Here is a 19,920-nt window from a genome sequence, read left to right as displayed (position 1 = left end):
TTTGCCCTTGTTGTCTGATGGCCACAGCTGGTCCTCACTTGGGCCCACACTGGATTCTTGTAAAACATTCAAACTTCCTTGACAAACTCTGGGAAGATGACCATTCCTGCCTCTTTCTGCTCTGCCAGTACTGTAGCCAGCCAACCAGCCAGGCTCTGTCTGATTGGTTTCCAGGCCCAAGTCAGACACTAGCCCAAGGCTTTCCCAAGAGTTACTGTGAAAGCTCAACCCCTTAAAGATTTCAAGTCAGGCTTCTACACCCCACCCACTGGGGAAGCATGAATAGGATTCTCAGCAGCAGCCTTTCTCCCCAACTCCTTCTGTTACCCTGAGAGAGGGTTTGGCGTGTTGTCCTACTCCTTCACTTACATTTTGCAAATCCTACATGCTGATCTTACTTTGGAATGTGGTATCTATTGTCATTTGGTATCTAAGGGAAATGTGCTCTGATTCCCATTACCATGGTTTACTTTCTACCAAGTTCCATGTTAATCACTCTGAAATATAGAGTTTATGTGCATGATCTCATCTAACTTCATATCACCTCTGTTATATATTTACTATTCTTGTACTCATTTTATGTATAAGTGGATCAAGGCTAAGAGAATTTAATATCTTGCCCAAATCAACCAGAGTGACAGAGCCCAGATTCAAACCTGGCCTGACTCCATGGTTCAATAAAGATTATTGCAATTATTAAAATTTTTATTTGTCAGGGTTTTGTTAAGTAAAGCTCTAAAAATAGAACTTTAAGATACTCACTATAGGTCTCTTATATCCTATATTGCTCAAAATCACATGTCTTTATTGAAAGTGGGGAATGAGGTTCATGATTTATCCATAATCTCGTAAGTCACTATAGTTCAGACCGGCTAGGCTTTTCTCCCTGGACACATAGTTGAACTTAATTTTCCAGGTTCCTAGTGGTCCATATGACTGAGTCCTAGCCAACAAAAAGTGAGCAGAGGCTGTGTGTGCCACTTGCAGGCTTCCCTATAAAAAGCTATTTGCCTTTCCTGAAGGCTTCATTTCAACATATTAGAGTGCCTTGAAAATTACTTAACTTTTAACTTGAAGTTTAAGAATTGAAGATGGCAGAGGTTTCATGAACTTGGGCCTTGTTTGACCTAACTGCATGGAGGAAGGCTGTTCATTTATCCAGAACTAATATGTGTACATGGATGAGTGGCCCTGGTGGCAGAGCTGTTACATATTTTGGGTGTCTGCCATAGCGGTTTGCTTACTCTAATGGACACATACTGCGTTACCAATATAATGGCAGGTGCATAAGAGCTCACAGGCCAGATGGAGATGTGTGCTCCATAAAACCCAGGAATGGTCTGCTGAGGGTGCTACTTATTTCCCAGAAAAATAAATGTACTGATTCAAGTCTTTCTGAATAGCTTAGGATGCTATTTAATGCCAGTAGGCTCAGCTAACTAGCTCCAGCTTGGGAGGTGTCACGGGGAGGTTTAAAAAGCCCATAAATAAACATGATCCCTACATTATCTTGAACATATTAGATAAACGGTTCCCATTAGCAAAACTCTCTACACCCCATTCTAATTTCTCATGCACACTCAGAAAATTTACTAAAACCCTTGGGAAAGAAGTCATTAGTCTTGATCCTGCAAACAGAACCATCACTCTGTCTTCTTGGTTGTGTTTAACACTTCATTTCAATTCCGGCCATTCTAACCATGCCCAGGGGGAAATGTGACATCTGGAAAGCTAGATATTGGGGCAAACAAATAGTCCAGCTTCTTAAACAAGCTCAGTTAATTTATTGTAAACACTTATTTTCCCCTAAGGAAGACAGTCTGCACTCAGGGTTCTTCCCAATCACACCATGATTCACACCTTGTTCACACACCTGCATCAGTGTGAATTGAAGGGTTGCCTGTACTCTCCCAACTCTAGGCAGAGGAAACTGAGTGAGCAAGAGCTTGCTGAGCCTGTAAACCAGTTTATGAAGGAGGCTGGGTGGGTCAAGGTTTGGAAGAATGTGCGAGGGCTGTGACCAGGAGGGGCCCTCTTTGCAGGCACTGGCTGATGCTGCCACTTTGCTTTAGCATGGCCAGACATAATGCATGCACACAGTGTGTGCATCACAAACATTTGCTGGAAGGACAGTCTTAATGGGAGGCTAGAGCCTCTCGTAACGAAAGAGTATACGACATAGGGGCAACACTGACTCACTCTGCCTATTACCAATGATGTGATTTGGGCAAATTACTTAACCCTCTCAGAGCCTCCGTTGCCTTCTTACAAGGTAGTGAGTTGTTGGGATTAAACAGCAGACGTAAGTGAAGACTGTTGACAGTGGCTGGTATTTAGTAAGGGTTATGTGAGTGCTGCTATTATTATAAGTGATACTACAGTAATACATTCCCTATGAATACGGACTTTCAATTGAAGCAATTTCCAATGTCTTTCTTTTAATAAACTGAGTAGAAAAAGTATGAAACAGTTACAGCTTAACAAGATGATATTTTTTGGTCCAAATGACATTTGATGTTTAAATATCTTTATCCATTTTTTTAATAAAATTCGCATATGTAGTCATGAATTTATTCATTAGAAGAGCTGCTTGCCAGATACTATACTAGTTACTGGGATACCAATTAATACAATAAGCTGAATCCATTCTGTTTTCCTTCTGAGATTTTATAATCTAAACCACGATCAAAACATTTTTTCTATAAATGTTCAGAAACCACCTTGACTTTATATTTTAAATCTTCACACCAAGCTGGTCCTTTGTTTCAGGACTCTTCTCTAGTGTTCTTGGCTTACTCACTAGGTACTAGGTCCAGTTTCCATTAAAGAATCAATTGGCTTCACTGCATTTGTATAAGAATTAACCATTCCATTTTTTAAAAACTTGGAAACAGCCCAAATGCCCATCAACTGGAGACTGGATAAAGAAAATGTGGTTTTTTAAATAAAATGGAGTACTACTCAGCCATAAAAAATGAGAAATTGGAAACATTTATAGCTAAGTGGATGCACATTGAGGCGATACTATTAAGTGAAATAAATAGGACACATGTGTATAAATACCGAACAGTTTCTCTGGTGTGAGAAACGGAAAGTGTAAATAAGGACTAAAATGTATAGTAGGTAATGTGAAATAGGAAGAAAAGGGGCAAAGGGGAAGGAAGTGGGAGGGCTAGGGGAAAGGATACAAGGGAATGGGATTAATATGAGAAAATGGAAAAATAGGAACAAAATCTTTGTAAATAGGGAGGAATGGAGGGGTTGAAGGGAGGGCTGGGCAAGGGTAAAAAATAAGAACCAAGAGAGACTATGTAAAGGTGCAGATTTCCAATGATGAATGTCATTATATTGTATACGTAAAATGTACCAATGATTAGAATGAATAATCGATAATGCAAAATAGGAAAAAAAGGTCCAAAGGGGTAGGGGTAGTGGGAGGGGCAGGGGAAAGGAAAGAAGGGAAAGGAAAAATGCTGAGAAATGGAAAAAATGGAAATAAAGTCTTTGTAAATAGGGAAGGGTGGAGCGGGTGAAGGGAGGGCTAGGAATGGGGAAAAAAATAAGAACTAAGATGCATTATGTAAAGGTACAATTCCCAATGAGAAATGTAATTGTGTTGTATTCCTACAATGTACCAATAAAAGAATTTAATAAAAAAATTACATTTTTAGATCATTGGCATTTGAAAAGGATTTTTCCTAATTCTATTTTATGTCCATCCCCCACCCCCATAAAGTGAGCAATGGAAAACACTGTGATATGGTAGGATAGCAGATGACTGGGGGCCGTGCACCTAAGACATGGGTGCTGAGGCTGTGGGCCTCGGGAGGTGCCTCCAGTGGGGCGGGCAGGATGGGGCATGAGGCTGTTGCTCTCGTCGATGGGCCCATGGCAGATGACACTACTTGATGCCCAAGAGCACAATTCCTTGTTGAACTTAGACATGGCCTCAGAGCCCTTCCCACAGAGAGGTAAGAGGCCCTGGGAAGCAATGTAAGTTATCTTTGGAGGTGAAACTTATTTTCTGCTCCAATTTTGTGCGAGGCCACAGTTAATGTGAGGGCACACATTTGCCTTCGAGTGTTCTGGTTTAGTTCCTAGAGCTGGTGTAATCAGGTACCACACACTGGGTGAGTAAAACAACAGAAATTCATTCTCTTACACTTTGGAAGGCCAGAAGTTCAAAATCAAAGTGTTGGTGGGGCCATGGTGGTTCTGTTGAGGAGTTTGGGTGGGAATCTTTCATGTCTCTTCTAACTTCTTGTGGTTCCTAGCAATCCTTAGTGTTCTGCCTCTGTCACTACATGTTTTTTTCTGTCTCTTCACACTGTCTTTCTCCATGTGTGTCTGTCTCTCTGTCCCTTCTCCTCTCTTTGTAAGAATACTAGTCACGTTGGGTTGAATCTGCCCCACTCTATGACTCCATCCTAAATCATTATACCTGCAATGATCTTATTTCCAAATAAAGTCATTTTCTGTGGTTCCAGGAAGGACATGAAGTGGGGTGTGGTTCTTTTCTTTGTCACAAGTGGTTTACCTCAGTTAGTATTTGCCATTTGGTCCTGGAGGATCAGAAAGAGGGTTGGTGGTGTGAGGAGAGAGCAGCAGGGGAGATGTTACAGGTCCAGGCTCATGAGGAACTGCCAGAAAGGGCCATGGTGGAGGACAGGGCACCTGAAACATGATTCTTAAGTACATGACCTGGAGTTTAGAAAGAGGGGCACAGTTGGTTCACTCACAGCTTGTAACCAACTTGCAACTGCATTCCAGGATCAGCACCTACAGATGGCCTAGCTTATCTTCCTCATCTTGGCATCTGGCTTCTTCCTTTCCTGCCTAACTGATTTTAAAGGACAAAATAGAGGATACAGCACAATATGTAAATAGGACTCAACATGTTTCCCAGGAAGAGTCTGCATTTCTTGGCTCACTAGAATCGTGCATTCACTTGAAATTTTATTTTCTGAAATGATGGCTATGATTACCATTGCAGCTCCACAATACATACAGTGACAGTTTAGGAAGTACCTTGAGGCTTATTTCATTCATTATGCTCTACTACATTTCTGGGTTTTTCAGTATAAAATCTCTTTCTAAGTTCATAAGAGCTCCTACACCCAAAGGGCATCTGTGGAATGTTTTATAATTTTCTCTTTCCATGAGTTGGGCAGTCAGGGCAGAAGAGGTTAATGTCATTTATTACTTATTCTACAGCTTATTGGTTTGCTGTCTGCACTGAATAGATATGCACACTTAGGCTTAGTTCATTTTCTAGGCTGTAACATTATTGCTGCACCACAACATACAATGCTATAATTTGGTCTGTTTTTCAAACAGTATGTGTGCACCATACTGCAAAAGATTTTTCTGTTATCTCAAAATGAAAATTAGAAAGAAATGTCATTATTTACTTTTTGAACATAATATGATTTCTAGGATCAATGTATCTCTTTACACATGAATATAAAAGACCATATGCTTGAATTTTTTTAAAAAAATAAATAACTAGCATTCTGGGTAGTATGATAGATTTGCTTATTTATACAGTTATATGACTATATCAGAACTCTTTGTAATCCTATAATACAGAGTTTTTGTCTGTCCAAAACGACTCACTCTTTATATTTCAAAGACTGTTGGTAATTGCTTTACCAATTTCAAATTGCACAATGAAATTCATGTGGTGACTGAACAGTGCATTTCTATAGACATGTATTCCATAAAAAATTAATGGGCGAATGATGATGATGGTATTGATTGTGAGGTTTCTGTGCAGAAAAGACATAGAGGAGAGAGTAGTTAGGAAAGGAAAAGAGTGGAATGCAGTTGTCACCTATGTGATTGACCCCAAATGGTCTGGGACACTGGTCTCAACCCTGAGAAGGTTTAAACAACCCAATGCCAGGCCTGGTACCCACAGACTTTGACTTAATAGGTCTGCTGTAGGCCCAGCGTCAGATTTGGGTCCCATGTGTCAGGGGATATGTAGCTGTAACTCTGAGAAATGCCATATAAAACATATATAATTACTAATTGATTTTAGAGTATCTCAGTTCTCAGGAGAGGGGAGGGGTATGGAAAATGGCCTAAATTAATAAAAACAAAACTTGGCTACACCAGATTTGGAACTTGAATGGCAATCTTTGTGTGTATGTGGAAGAGTACATGTTTCTCTGTGGCTGACTGTCCCCTCTCTCATAAGGACCCCAGGCTCCATCAAGCCAAGTTGGAATGGCGGGAAAGAGGATGGTGCATGCCCATAACCCCAAGACCCCAGCCTAAGCATACATCCCTCCCCTAAAGACCCTGTTCCAGAAATGAGAGATGGTTGAAACATACAAATAGAATCTTACAAATCAGTGGGCCACAGATAAAAAATAAGATCCCAGATCTACCACCTATAAAAACCTCATGGTAGAGGTAGGGAGGTATTTGGCTTCTAGCAGCTTGGTTTCCTTGTCTTTCAAAAGAGCATAGCAATCAACTTTCCAGGTAGATTACTGCTATCATTCAAAGGAATTCTCCAAAAGCTCACGTGTTGGAATCTTAGTCCCCGGTGCAGGAGTGTTGAGAGGTAGGACTTTTGAGAAGTCATGAAGGTTTTACCCTCATGAATGGAGTAATCCACTATGGATTAATGGATTAATGAGTTATTGTAGGAGTGGTGTTGTTAAAAAGTGAGTTCTTTCTTGCTTTGTCTTGTCATGTGATGCCCTCTGCCATGTTAAAATGCAGCAAGAAGGCCTTCATCAGATGTCAAGAAGATACCATGTCAACAAGTGCCATGCTTTTGGACTTCCTAATCTCCAGAATAGTGAGCCAAATAAGCTTCTATTCTTTATAAATTATCCAATCCTAGGTATTTTGTTATAGCAACAGAAAATGGACTAGTTATCTTGCAGGGTCATGGGGAAATTTTATGATATAATATTTATAATAAAATGTCTGAACCTAATACTGTCAGTGATGGGTAGCTTTTGGTAGTATTAGATCCAGTGTATTGTAAACCTAGGTCACCTGCTCATATATAAGACTAGCTTAGGCTGGGCATGGTGGTGCATGCCACTAATCCCACTGAGACTCTGTCTCAAAAAAACAAGAAAAAAATCTAGCTTAGGAATTGTCTACCCTGGATATTGGTCCAATTCCTCATGGTAGGCACACACAGCACAGTGAGGTCTAGAAAACTCTTCAGAGTCTAATCACAATGCCATAGTCACATGGCTTCTCCCACCTCCATTTGCAGAACTTGTGGAGTTCCAGCTTCCAGAAGGAACTATTTGTTCTCCAGATCACTTGACACTGGAAATGCCAGTCCTTCACAGATACTCAATGTCCTGTTCCCTGGGCTGGATCCTTTTTGTAGCGTTCAGTAGCATGGCATGATCTCAACAGTAATAAGAGACCCACATAGAGCAGGGCTGTTGATTTCTATCCATTCCTCCACACCACAGGGTAGAGAAACAGTGCAAAGACTACGTGGCCTCACTTGGAAGGTTCCCATCCTTCCCAGTCACCAGGACCAGCTCTATTTTTATGAAAGATTTCCAAAAGAGGAAATTAAAAACTAGTGTCTCATTCCCTCAAGCCGGAGGGCAATGCCCAATTATTATTGCTATTATTATAGTTATTAAAGTTTATAAGCCATTCATAATTACAAAATGAGACCTTTTAGCACAGTACTTTTCAGAGTGTGTTTCCTGGACTGGTACTGTAACAAAGATGCGGACAGCAGAGAAACCACCTGGTCCTCTCTTGGGTGAACAGAGGAAGCTGTTTTATTCAGCGCAGGCAAACAGGCAGACTGGCTCTGAGCAGAACCAATGTAGAATAGGGGAGAGCTTAGACTTAAGTAGAGAAGTGGTTGCTAGGTGGTTACCAGGCCCTGGTCAGAGGATTCACTGCCTTGAGGAGTCTGGGGGCAAAGATGGGGCGATCTGTGCACCTCAGACCTGGCAGTGGTGCAGATGTTTGTTGGAAAGAGGGCTGGGCTGTGAAGGCCTTTTCCTTCCAGTGCCAAGTTTGTCTGTAATGGATCTTCCCTCAGGCTGCAAAGCTTCCCATCTGGCCGAACTGGGGTTGGGGGAGTGGGTAGGGGTGGTGGCCAGGCTATGCCATGTCCTCGGGCATGACAGGTACCACCTGATGAACTATTTGCTCTAGGTACACGGTGAATTAAGTACAGAAATGGAGAGTAGATGTTTAGAAAGTTTTTGAGGAATTGGATAATATCATCACACCAGTGGTACAAACTGGTCTTGTAGGCCAATTTGAATCTTGAATATTGTTAGACTCCCATGATGAGTGGCAGATGGCACACACTAACTTTTAGTAATGTACTACAGGGCCACATGCCTTGGTCTGTCATGAACTTAGGAAAACAAAATTGGTCTTTCACCACAGGTGGCTTTAGGAAAGTCTCCAGTGTTGGATTTAAAATGCGACTCCTGATTCCTCAGCCACTCTGTCAAAACAGTGATTTGAACCAATAAGGTATTGAACAGCTAAGGTTAATGCTGGAAACAATGATGATTAGAGATTCTGCTTATGGGTAAGGACCTTATGAGAACTGAGTGACAGTTGTTCCTTTGTTCATTATGAAAACATAATAAAACCTATGGGAGTATCTCTCCAGAGGGTGAAGTGTGGCTTCCTATGATTAAAAAAAAACCTAAAGTGGAGCTTTTTTATTAGTATGTATTTGCAATGCATAATAATTACATTTATCTTGGAGAACTGGTACACATGCATATCGCATCTTGATCACTTTTTACTCCCCCCTCCTACATCTATCTCCACAGAATATGGCTCTCTGTGTCCTACAGCATCTTTTTCTTTTAAAATTATTTATATTTTAGGTTTCTCATGTTAGAGAAATCACGTGATTTAACCTTTTGTGTCTGATTTCTTTAACTTAGTATTATAGTCTCAAGAGCCATCCATTTTCCTACAAATGAATCAAATTAATCCCTTCATGGCTGAGTAGTATATACATTTTTTTATCCATTCATCTGTTGACAGGCAAATGAGCTGCTTCCATAATTTAGCTATTATTAATTATGCTGCTACGAACATGGATATACATATTTCACTGTAATATGGTGACTTTTAAATTTTTGGGCAGATACCCAGAAGAGGTATAGCTGGGTCAAATGGAATTTCTTGTTTTAGTTTTGGAGGAATCTCCACACTGATTTCCATAGTGTTTGTACTAGTTTACATTCCCACCAACAATGTAGAAAAGTTACTGTCCATCACAACTTTGCCAGCATTGGTTGTTTTTTGTAAACCTCAACGACACACTGGAGTAAAATGGAATCTCGGTATTATTTTGATTTGCATTTTTCTAGTGGCCAAAGATGCTGAACATTTTTTGATGTATTTATTGGCCATTTGAAGTTCCTTTTTGAGAAGAGTCTATTCACTTCAAGTGCCCATTTTTTCTATTTTCTTGGTTTGGTAATCCATATGTGTCTAGGAATTTATCTATTTCTACTAGATTCTTCAAGTTACTGGAATTAAGCTCTTGAAATAGTTTCTTATACTCTTCTGGATTTCTGTAGTGTCTGTTGTGATTGCACCTTTTTAATTCCTAATTTCAGTGATATGAGCCTTTTCATTCCTTCTTTTGATAAATTTGGGTAAGGGTTTATCAATCTCTGCCTGATCTAAACTGTCTGTTTGCACCCTACAGTGTCTATTCATCCCATGAACTCTGTGGTGTCTAGGGCTCACAGAGCTCATCAGATTTGATTGGTGGCAAGAGGGTTCCCCATATGGGCACTGAGCTGTGTGGTGCTTGGATGGTGGGTAGTGGGTAGGATAGCCTGTGGGTACAGAGGTCTCTGGCATTTAGGGGAGCAGTGGGAAAGTGCCAACTTTGGCACTGTTCCAGTGTCTTTTCTCCTCCCCTGACCACACTGGTTGAAACTGCTACCCACCATGCAACTCACTGAGCTACAGATCATTCAATTTCTGGTTTTGTTCCCAACCAGGATAGTACCTGTGTTCCTCTTTTGCAAGGGCTCACCTGTCTAAACTCAGTCACTGCCCTCTGAGTGACTTTCAGTTTCCCTAGTGCCCTCATTTGTGAATATCTTGCTAGTGAGAAGGGAGTTAAGATAGGGCAGTGGACAGTGGTTGTCAGACTGAGTGCTGATCACAACATCCTGGTCACTGCTGCTGTACTTAGCTTCTTCCCTTTGGGGGGTTAGATCTTTTCCCAAGATGGTGTGTTTGGGAAACTGGGATATAAGTAGCGCCAGATTCAAGGGGCAACCATGCTTCCTTTTTGAAATATTGTTCCTGTCAACTCCAATTTGTCTGGTGGACTTTTCCTTCAAATTGCCTTGCAATATTTGTGTCTTTATTAGCTCCATCTTCCCGAGTACCCTTGCTTTCCAGTGTGTGTATTTCAAATGTCTCACTAAAGTTGTTGTCTCTAAGCAATCATAATGGATTGCTTTCTCCCTATGATTTAAAATCACCACCTGACTGGACCTATGCTGGGAGAGATGAAAGAGATCTGCACTTTCTTGTGTTGGTACTAAAGAGTGAAGAAAAAATAATATGTGCAACCAGAAGTAGAGACAGTTGCACTCATCCAGTTTGGAGCATCTACCATGTGCTAGGCACTATTCTTGCTTCTGAGGGTACAGAAAACAATTAGCTACATCCTCACTTTCAATTTAGTGGGAGGGCCAGATGACCCAACAAACCCTTTCTGTTCTCAACGAGACACAAAGCACTACTGTCATTACTGTTTCTCCTGGTTCCAGGAAGTCGAGAAATCTAGGTGAACATGAAAGTTGCTGTCCTTAGGAATTTACATTCTTATGGAGTAGTGAATCAATAAACAAATGCACATGTAATTTCCAAGTAGTCATATGAATGAGAAAGACAGACAAAAAGGGCAAGAGAAAAAGAAAAGATGAAGAGAGAACGCCTTTCTGGACAGGTGAAAGCCCAGCAGAAACCTGATAACACAAAGGTTTGACGGGTGATGTAGTAGAGACAAGGGTGGTGGCCATGAGAAAGTATGAGGCTGATACATCTCACTAAAACTAGGAAAGTCATAAAAAACTGCACCAGGAAGCTGAGACTTGAAGTGGTCCTAAAGGGGAGTGAGGGGTTATACTGGCACCAGGAGAAACTGAGGAAGGGAAGGTTGTAAGCACATGCAAAAGTAGACTGGAACTGCTTCCTGTTTGGAACCACAAGTTCAGCATGATACTGGGCACAGTGAATAGAGTGCTTATGGGGGTGGGGTGAACAGATATTAGAGCAGAAACAGGGCCAGCTTTGTGAGGAAGGACAAGTTGCTTTGGACTCTAGCCTGAAGGGAACAGGAAATATGGAAGGCATTTAAAGCATAATTTCAGCCAGTATGACATGATCATTTTTGCATTTAGTAATTTCTCTGTGGACACAGTAGAGATAATGGAAGGAAGGCAATTAGTCCTGAAGGGTCTGGAGAAAAGTTAGGAGACCAAAGGAGAAATCTAAGTGAGAGGGCACAGATCTGAGATCTGGATAAAACATGAAATCATAGGAATTTGCTTATCAATTGGACATGATTGACAAGAGAGAGGTTGGTGATTCTCAAGTTTCCAGATTGGTTAAAAAAAATAAATGGAGTAATAGTTCTATCAAAAGGGATACAGAAAGTCAAGCATACTTAGTTTGGAAAGATGGGTGTCACAGTTGATTCACGGTGCTGTAATAGAACACCCAAGACTGAATAAATTATAATGCATGGAGATATTTTTCTCACAATTATAGACACTGGAAACAAAAGCAAGGGCCTAGCATTCAGTGTTTGGTATGGGCTTTCTTGTATCTGCACATGGTGGAAAGGACCCTGTGGCAAAAAAGATGGAGAGCAGCTCCCTTGTGCCTCTTTTTTTTTGTATATCCTTTTATTGGTACATTTTAGGTGTACAATATAATGACATTCATCATTGGAGATATGCACCTTTACATACTCTCTTGGTTCTTATTTTTCCCCCTTCCTCCCTTCAACCCCTCCATTCCTCCCTATTTACAAAGACTTGTTTCCATTTTTTCATTTTCTCATATTAATTGCATTCCCTTCTTTCCTTTCCCCTACCCCTCCCACTTCCCCCTCCACTTTGCCCCTTTTCTTCCTATTTCACATTATCTATTATACCCTTTAGTCCTTATTTACACTTTCAGTTTCTCACACTAGAGAAACTTTTCAGTATTTACACATGTGTGTCCTATCTATTTCACTTAAGAGTATCGCCTCAATGTGCATCCATTTAGCAATAAATGTCTCTAATTTCTTGTTTTTGATAGCTGAGTAGTTCTCCATTTTATTAAAAAAACATATTTTCTTTATCCAGTCTCCAGTTGATGGGCATTTGGGCTGTTTCCAAGTTTTAGCTATTACAAACTGTGCTGCTATGAACATGGGTGCACATATATCACTGTGGTATGATTCTTTTAGTTCTTTGGGGAAGATTCCCAGTAGAGGAATAGCTGGGTCAAGTGGGATTTCCAGTCTTAGTTCTTTGAGGTATCTCCATACTGATTTCCACAGTGCTTGTACCAGTCTACACTCCCACCAGCAGTGGAGCAGTGTTCCTCTTTCCCCACAGCCCCGCCAGCATTTGTAGTCCGTTGATTTCGTGATAGCAGCTATTCTTTCTGGAGTGAGGTGGAATCTCAGCATTGTTTTCATTTGCATCTCTCGAATGACCAGTGATGTTGAACATTTTTTCATATGTTTATTTGCCATTTCTACTTCTTTGTGTGAGAAATGCCTGTTCATTTCAGATGCCCATTTTTGGATTGGGTCTTTAAATTTGGGAGGTCTGATTTTTTTAAGTTCTTTATAGATTTGAGATAGTAGACCTTTGTCTGAGGGACTGCTGGTGAAAATTTTTTCCCACATTGTGGGTTGTCTCTTCACACTGATGGTGGTTTCTCTTGCTGTGCAGAAGCTTTTTAATAAGAAGAGATCCCACTTGTTGATTGTTTGTGCTAGTTCACAGGCAACTGAAGTTTTGTTCATAAAGTCTTTTCCTACTCCAATATCTTGAAGAGTTCTACCTGACCTCTGTTCCAGCCGGTTCAGCGTTTCTGTTTTTATATTTAGATCTTTAATCCATTTTGATTTTAGATTAGTGGACCAATCCATTCATGAGGAATCCATGCAATCCATACCCTCGTGACTTCATCATCTCTTAAAGCTCTTATATTTGAATACTACTATCCCACTGGAGATTGTCCATGTGGGAATTTGGGGATACATACTCAGACCATAGGACTGGTGACATTACTTTTGTTGTTTTTAGGTTTGAGGTGGCTGCAAAACAGGTGTAGGTGCCAGCTGAGTAAGCCACTGGGCATACACATTTACTCTCCATCTGTTGGGACTTGTCAATGGGAGGAAACAAAAATTGAATTTACTGTACAGAAATAATTGGAACAGGTTGAAACAGGGTCCCTTGTACATGTTTTTCCATTGCTCCGACTTCAGAACATAGCTCCTCTGGGACACTGCTGGCATGTCCACCCCACTTTGTGATCATTCCTTCACAGATAAGAACAGGTACCAGCCTGGGTGCTTTTTCCTAGTAACTCACTCCACTCTCACAACAACCTGTGAGCCAAGCACTACTGCTAGTGTACAGAGGGGTTAAATACTTATCAAGGTCAACCAGTCCCCATAGTGGCAGACATCAGATTCAATCCAGGCAGCTAGGACATAAGTACATGCTGGGGACACTGTAGCATACTTGTTCTCAAGCTGCCGGCTCTGCAATCACTGCCTTCTGATGTTTACCTCCAGCACACTCTGCCATTTTTTGCAGGAGGCTGGAGGTGCAGCCAAGATGCATCTTAAAGTCCAGAATATTCTTCCTCTTTAGTTCTTTTGTGGTACCTCTAGGAGGATCACAGGCATGCCCTGTGTCAGCCATTTGGGGTCAAAGTTGTTCACCAGAATGCTTAATAACTCAATAATGGCAGAAAGAATGCCAGAGGGAGCAGTAACAAGCCTGGAGTGTGCCATTGAGATGAAGGAGGGCCAAGATTGGCACTTGCAGGCACGCTTCTGGCCGAAAGAAGTGCTGTGTACACTAGGGTCTTTGCAATATCTGATCACAATCTTTTAGTGGGTTGGGAAATCAGTTTAGTAGGTTGTGACCAGCATTCTTTAAACTCAATGGAACAGAACAGAATAAGATGTGTCAGAGTGTGTGTATATTTGGGTCATGACAAAAAATGCATTTCTTATTGTGTTTTTAAAAATATTTTTAAAGCACAGGGATAGGTACTTTTTATAGTGCTGACAACCATTGTAAAAAAAAATGCTGTTCTTTTTCTCTAATGAATTGCTCCAAGTCTGGGTTTATGCACTTTATGTGTGCACAGTGCCTCAGCACTACACGGGGTGTTCTGTAGATCTGAAGCGTGGACTTGAGATCTAGTGTAGTCTTAATGTGGGGCACCTGTGCCATACAGGTGCTTGTTAAAGCTGTAAGAAGCTGCAGCACAGGCAAAATGATGACCTGCACAATGCCACTGCAACTGGATTTTTAAAAAATACTTCTGCAAGGATATCTGTCCATCTACCTGACCAACCTGGGACTGATGCCACGCTTGTTATTGAATCTTGTAGCAAGGATTATTATTGCACAACAGCTTATGTCATCTTTGTCATTTTGCCTTTAAAAATTTTCCCCTTGCCTCAACCTCTTTGAATATGCCCACATGTATATCCATTACACTGCTCTGCTACAATAAACACATTATCTTTGGAGAATCTCTATTTATTGGCTAGGCTGACATAAATAACAGATGCTCGTGTATGAGCAAGGAAAGGGTCATGAGTAGAAGTGGGAACCACCTATGTTTAAGGCAGGTATCTAGGATATGGAGCTCATGAAAACCTCCTCCGTGCAACAGACAAAGAGGCAGAGTAACCCTAAGAGAGTGTTGGCATCTAAGAGACACCAGAGTTTCTAAAGCAAGGAGAGAGCTTCAAGATTGTCAAATGTGGCAGGAGATCAAGTACATCAGGGAATCGAGCAATATGGAGTTGGCTGGTGACCTTGGTGACCTTTAGTCAAGGGGTGGCAGTGGACTGTGGAAGGTTGACAGGGGGAGATCCAGAGATGTAGGGGAAAGGTCAGCTCTTCCAAAATGTTTGGTAGTGAAAAGGGAGAGGAGAAGAGGCCCTTGGCTAGAAGAGAGGGTAACATGGTCCTCTAGAAACAAACTTGATCCTACTTGAAGAGACAAAATATTTGGCAAGCTAGGGTAACTGAAATGTGCATTTAACAAGGATTTGAATCCTTGTTAAAGGGAATGAAACAAAGCCATGGATTTTTTTCTCCTACCTATCATCATGCCTGAACAGTCAGATAAGAATTCTTGCTAAATGCAGAGACAAAGTTTTAGACTTGTGACAATGATTGCTATCATTCATGTAAGAAATAGCTAAATGTATTTTGGAATTATGATTCCAAAATTTAGAGCCTGATATACTCAAGGGTCCAGAAGTAGGACACCTCCCACCCTGTAAAAAACCATGGAATAGTAGTGGCTAGAAGAAAAACTAGGTTGATATACTACAAACATTATTTTACTTAATTATTCTACAAAGGACAATGAAATAAGGGATTGTACTTGAAAACTAAAAATGCTGTGGATAACCCATAGAATTCCAAAGGATAGTTTTAGTTTCTTCTAAAACCACACATAAAAGTACTTATCATTCGTGTTTTTGTTTTATCAAACCTCTGAGAGAATTCAGACATAGACATCTTATTATTGGCATCATTACTCAAGATTAGAATATTATGCTCAGGTTTATGGCCCTGGGCTGTAATTACAACATTCTCAAGGTATATTACCAGATGTTGCATAATTATTGTGACATCTAGTCTTTAAGGAGTAAGAAAATTTACATCTGAGTATAAACATTGATACAAAGTTTAATTATTTCCCCAGGGGGCTGAAGAAAGTCCTAGAACCCCGGATTAAGTCCTCTTATCTAGCCTTTGGACATAAAGATCATTTTCAGAGATAGAAGACCCATATAACTGCCCCTCAAAAAACTTTTCTCACAAATCAAAGAACAAAGGGAAAATGGCCAAGTAAGAAAACCAAAGCTATGAAGAAAATCATATTGAGAAATCACATTGCTTTAGGCTGCTCTCACAGGAGGGAGCTAAGTGCCTTAGCTAAGGTAAAAGCTCATCCCTTGCATGTTAGAAATTTCCTAGACTATTCCATTCCCTAAAAACTCTTCATTGTTTTTGAGTAACTGGAATTTTAAAAACAACTTGCCTTCAATAAATATATGTGTTTGTAGCTTGCAGATGAGAAGTATTGTTGGTTTTGCTGTTTATTATTTTTATTTATATTTCCTTGCAGTGCTGGGGATTGAACCTAAGGCCTACAGGCTTGCTAAGCAAGTATTATTCCAGTGAGCTACACTCCCAGCCCTGCTGAACATTTCTAGGCAAAGGGTCACTAGCTTGGAAATGATTCCTTCATTCCCAAATATTTTGTCTTTAATTTTGGAAATTTTGCAGAATTTCTACTGTCTGTCAAGACTTAAACATTGAGGTTTACTTTTTCAAACATGGAATAAATCATGTGCATTTGAGGGACCAGGACACAGAGTTCCCTTCCAATGTAAGGACTTATGCCTGGGCTGGAGCAAGCGGGCCTAGAGAAGGAGGAGTCTTGAGGTTATTTCGACTCCTACTTGCAAGTGCAGGTGACTCATTTAGGTATTTGAAAGTAACGCTCCCCTGGAAAGTGACTGAGTCTTCATCGACTATTTTTCTTCCAGTTCAGATACCTAAAACTTAGGTCTTCTAGTGCCTGTCATTTCTGAAGTTATAAGTGAAAGCTGGGTTTTAAGTACAAAGGAAAAATCACCCTATGCAGTGAGAAAAACTTGACACAAGAATTCCTCAGAAAGAACTCTATGAATTTTCATAAATTCTTTGAAGTTATTTTTGAATGACTGACTTCATTGTCCAAGGACTCTAAGTAAGGAGTTGGAATTTCCCACTCTTTGCTACACTGCAGGATCACAAGCAGTTTTCAAAGTAATTGGTTTATTATGGGATCACAGTGCCACAAGGCAGAGATTTTAAATAGTTTCTTCTTCTTAACTAAGGTTTTAGGTGTTTTCGTTTTGATTTAAATTCTCCTGGTTAGTGGTGTGGGTTAAGGTTGGTGCAGCCAACATGAGGTGCCACATGTCTGGACAGAGACAAGCTTATCCTGTATGGGCGGGGGGAGACTGTTTCTGATTACTGCTCTATCTCTTCTTCAGCCGGAAAATTATTTCTGAGCAAAAAAAAAGGGGTCTTCCTGCGGCTAGCTGACCTAACTGACAAAGAGCCACCCCCAGCTCATACCCCCTCCCATACCTAACATGTGTCCTCCTTCACTGTCCTTTGTTCTCAGGAAGTGTCTGTATCCAGTGTACTTTTCTATTAAATCATGTAAACTGAATGTAACTTCCTCAACCCATGAACTGATGATAAATGCCTTGAACTGATGATAAGTGCCTTGCTTCTGTATCCCCACTCCCCTTCCCTTAACCCATATAAACCCTGTTCACTGTCAGCTCCAGGCTGATTGCTTTGTGGAGAAATCCCCGATCAGATCAGTCTGCTGGTGTTACATGATCAGCCCGAAGCTGGCAGCAAACTGGGTTTATACAGGTTAAGGGACAACCTCTGGGTACATTCTCAATTCTTCTTGCTATACCACTGATCTTGCTATACCACTAAGAGCTGCTGCACTGTGGACTAGTAAGTCTGCTGTTACGTTCTCATGGACAGAGTTCCATTTCGTAGAGATGCTCACCCTCTTGGCTCTGTGTTCAGGATTTAAAATGATCCACCCTACCAAGGCAGATGGTGGCAGATGTATGGAGAATGGTCATCCACCTATAGAAGCCAATCATGGTAATTCACCTCCCTTGTCCCTAATAGGGGAAATTTACCTTCTAAAGGACAGCCAGCCTCTTCTTTCGAGTGGAGCGCTAATCCTTTAGACTTGAGCTTCTTTTAATTATAACAGGAGTCCAAGAATAATATCAGCCACCCTGTTTCACACAATCTTCTCCTAGATCCTTCATGTTCACTCTTCAAAGCCTGACTTGTCATGATGAGCCGAAGGCATGGCACCTTGGGAAAATCCCTACTCCAGGCCCTTGCTGGAAAACCCCAAAGGGAGGGAATAGTGGCAGTCATGAATCTGAGTCAGAAGACCTGAGCACTAGGTGATAACAGAGCCCTTACCAACTGGTTCCCTGTTTCATTTTCGGCGTCTTTATAGCTGTTAGTTTAGAATCCTACACAGAATCCCTTCCACCAAAGAAAGTGTTGGAGTTAATTGATTTAGTTGTCTATTTTAGTTCTGAGAAACTTCTTTGACTAACTGCAAGTAACCTTTACCAACTGTTTTTAATATTCATAAAAATTACTTGTTTCGGAACATCTTTGTGGTTTCTTTCTGTTTCGTGAACAGAAATGTATTGTTATGTATAGCAGAAATATGTTAGTGTCTCCCTGTAATTTCACACACATATACATGCAGTTTTGTTTATAACTTCACTGCGTGCCCACCTCTTTGCCATCAACGTTATAATGGGCCCATTCATTCGTAATTCTACTTGGTTGCATGGTGGTTTTCAAGGAGAGTTGTTAGTGCAGTTGCTTTCCCGGGTAAAAAGAGAGGGAGAGCTGGCTGAGCAGGGAACCAAAACTATATTTTTAAACCCATCAAACCCTGCCTTTTAAAGAAATGTTTAGGATCAGGAAGTCCCTAGCCCCTCAGCTCTGGCGCTGACCAGGCCTTCTTTATATCTTTAGATATAAAGATATCTTAGTGATGGAACAGATGCTCGGTAAGGGAAAAAAACTGGTGTGGAAATTATTTCTCAGGTGCGGTGACTGCCTTATTGCACAAACATCAATCTTTCTCACAATGGGAGAGAGAGGAAGAGGCATCCCTCCTGGCGTGAATAGGAATGTGGCTGGGAGGCGCGGGGTGGGGCCAAGAGGCAGGAGACCCCACCACCACACACACACACACACACCCCGTGCAGTCCAAGGGGCGAGAAAAGCCCCGGCGAGGAACCTACCGTCCTTCCCACATTCCGTTCCTGGCGGTCGTTCGTCTGGGGCAAGGGTCGAGCTGCTACTGGAGGCTGCAGGCTCTGCGCGCTCCGGGACTGCGGGGGAAGCGCAATTTCGCATCTGCAAGACCAGAGACCACGACAGCCGCGTAGGGGACTCTGCCCTGGCACTCAGATTCGCGTCAGTGCCTCGCACTGCCTAAGCAGCCGGCTGCCAGCTTCCACGCTCCCGAACTCTCCGCCTCCGCGCGCGACTCCCACGCCCGGGGCCCCGCCCAGGCGGTGCCAGACCCGCCCCCTCTATCCGACGGGCGGTGTCTTTAAGGCCACGGTCCCCGCCCTCCCAGGCGTCCCCCCCCCCTCCCCCGCGCCCCAGCCGGCGGCCGGGCGTGCGCCCGCGGAGCAGGTGCCTGTGCCCCTCGCATGCGGCGACCGCGCGGGCGCTGGTAGCGGCCGGGCCGCGCTGGGCTCTGGCGCTCAGGGCCATGTCGGTGGTGACTGGCGGCAGCGAGGCGCCCGGCGGGCCCGGCGGGGGCAACGGAGCGCGAGTTTTCTTCCAGAGCCCCCGGGGCGGCGCCGGTGGCAACTCGAGTTCCTCTCGGGAGGATTCGGCGCCGGTGGCCACGGCGGCGGCCGCGGCCGGGCAGGTTCAGCAGCAACAGCGACGCCACCAGCAAGGGAAAGTGACAGTGAAATACGACCGCAAGGAGCTTCGGAAGAGGCTGGTGCTGGAGGAGTGGATCGTGGAGCAGCTGGGGCAGCTGTACGGCTGCGAGGTACCT

General features: G+C 42.2%; 1 protein-coding gene and 1 long non-coding RNA gene across 5 annotated transcripts in view; one reads left to right on the top strand and one right to left on the bottom strand.

The window, feature by feature from the left end:
- Positions 1-19,435, bottom strand: part of LOC147823331 (uncharacterized) — a 105,944-nt gene extending 86,509 nt beyond the window's left edge. For 3 of the 4 annotated variants that reach the window (XR_015444042.1, XR_015444044.1, XR_015444045.1), the window contains exon 1: positions 19,145-19,426. This is a non-coding gene — a long non-coding RNA (uncharacterized LOC147823331). Of the gene's footprint in view, positions 1-19,144 lie in introns of all 4 variants that reach the window. The other variant, XR_015444043.1, reaches the window with a different exon arrangement.
- Positions 19,436-19,530: 95 nt separating this feature from the next.
- Ppp1r14c (protein phosphatase 1 regulatory inhibitor subunit 14C) overlaps positions 19,531-19,920 on the top strand; it is an 84,859-nt gene continuing 84,469 nt past the window's right edge. Inside the window, exon 1 of the mRNA XM_004856887.4 lies at positions 19,531-19,914. Coding sequence (XP_004856944.1) covers positions 19,624-19,914 — 291 coding nt within the window. The 5' untranslated portion in view covers positions 19,531-19,623. The remainder of the gene's footprint in view (positions 19,915-19,920) is intronic.

The sequence above is a fragment of the Heterocephalus glaber genome, unplaced genomic scaffold (assembly GCF_053883595.1).
Source record: "Heterocephalus glaber isolate CG9 unplaced genomic scaffold, H.glaber_assembly_v1.0 deba00001593, whole genome shotgun sequence".
NCBI classification, from domain to species: Eukaryota; Metazoa; Chordata; class Mammalia; order Rodentia; family Bathyergidae; genus Heterocephalus; species Heterocephalus glaber.
This window is presented reverse-complemented; position numbering and strand designations above follow the sequence as displayed.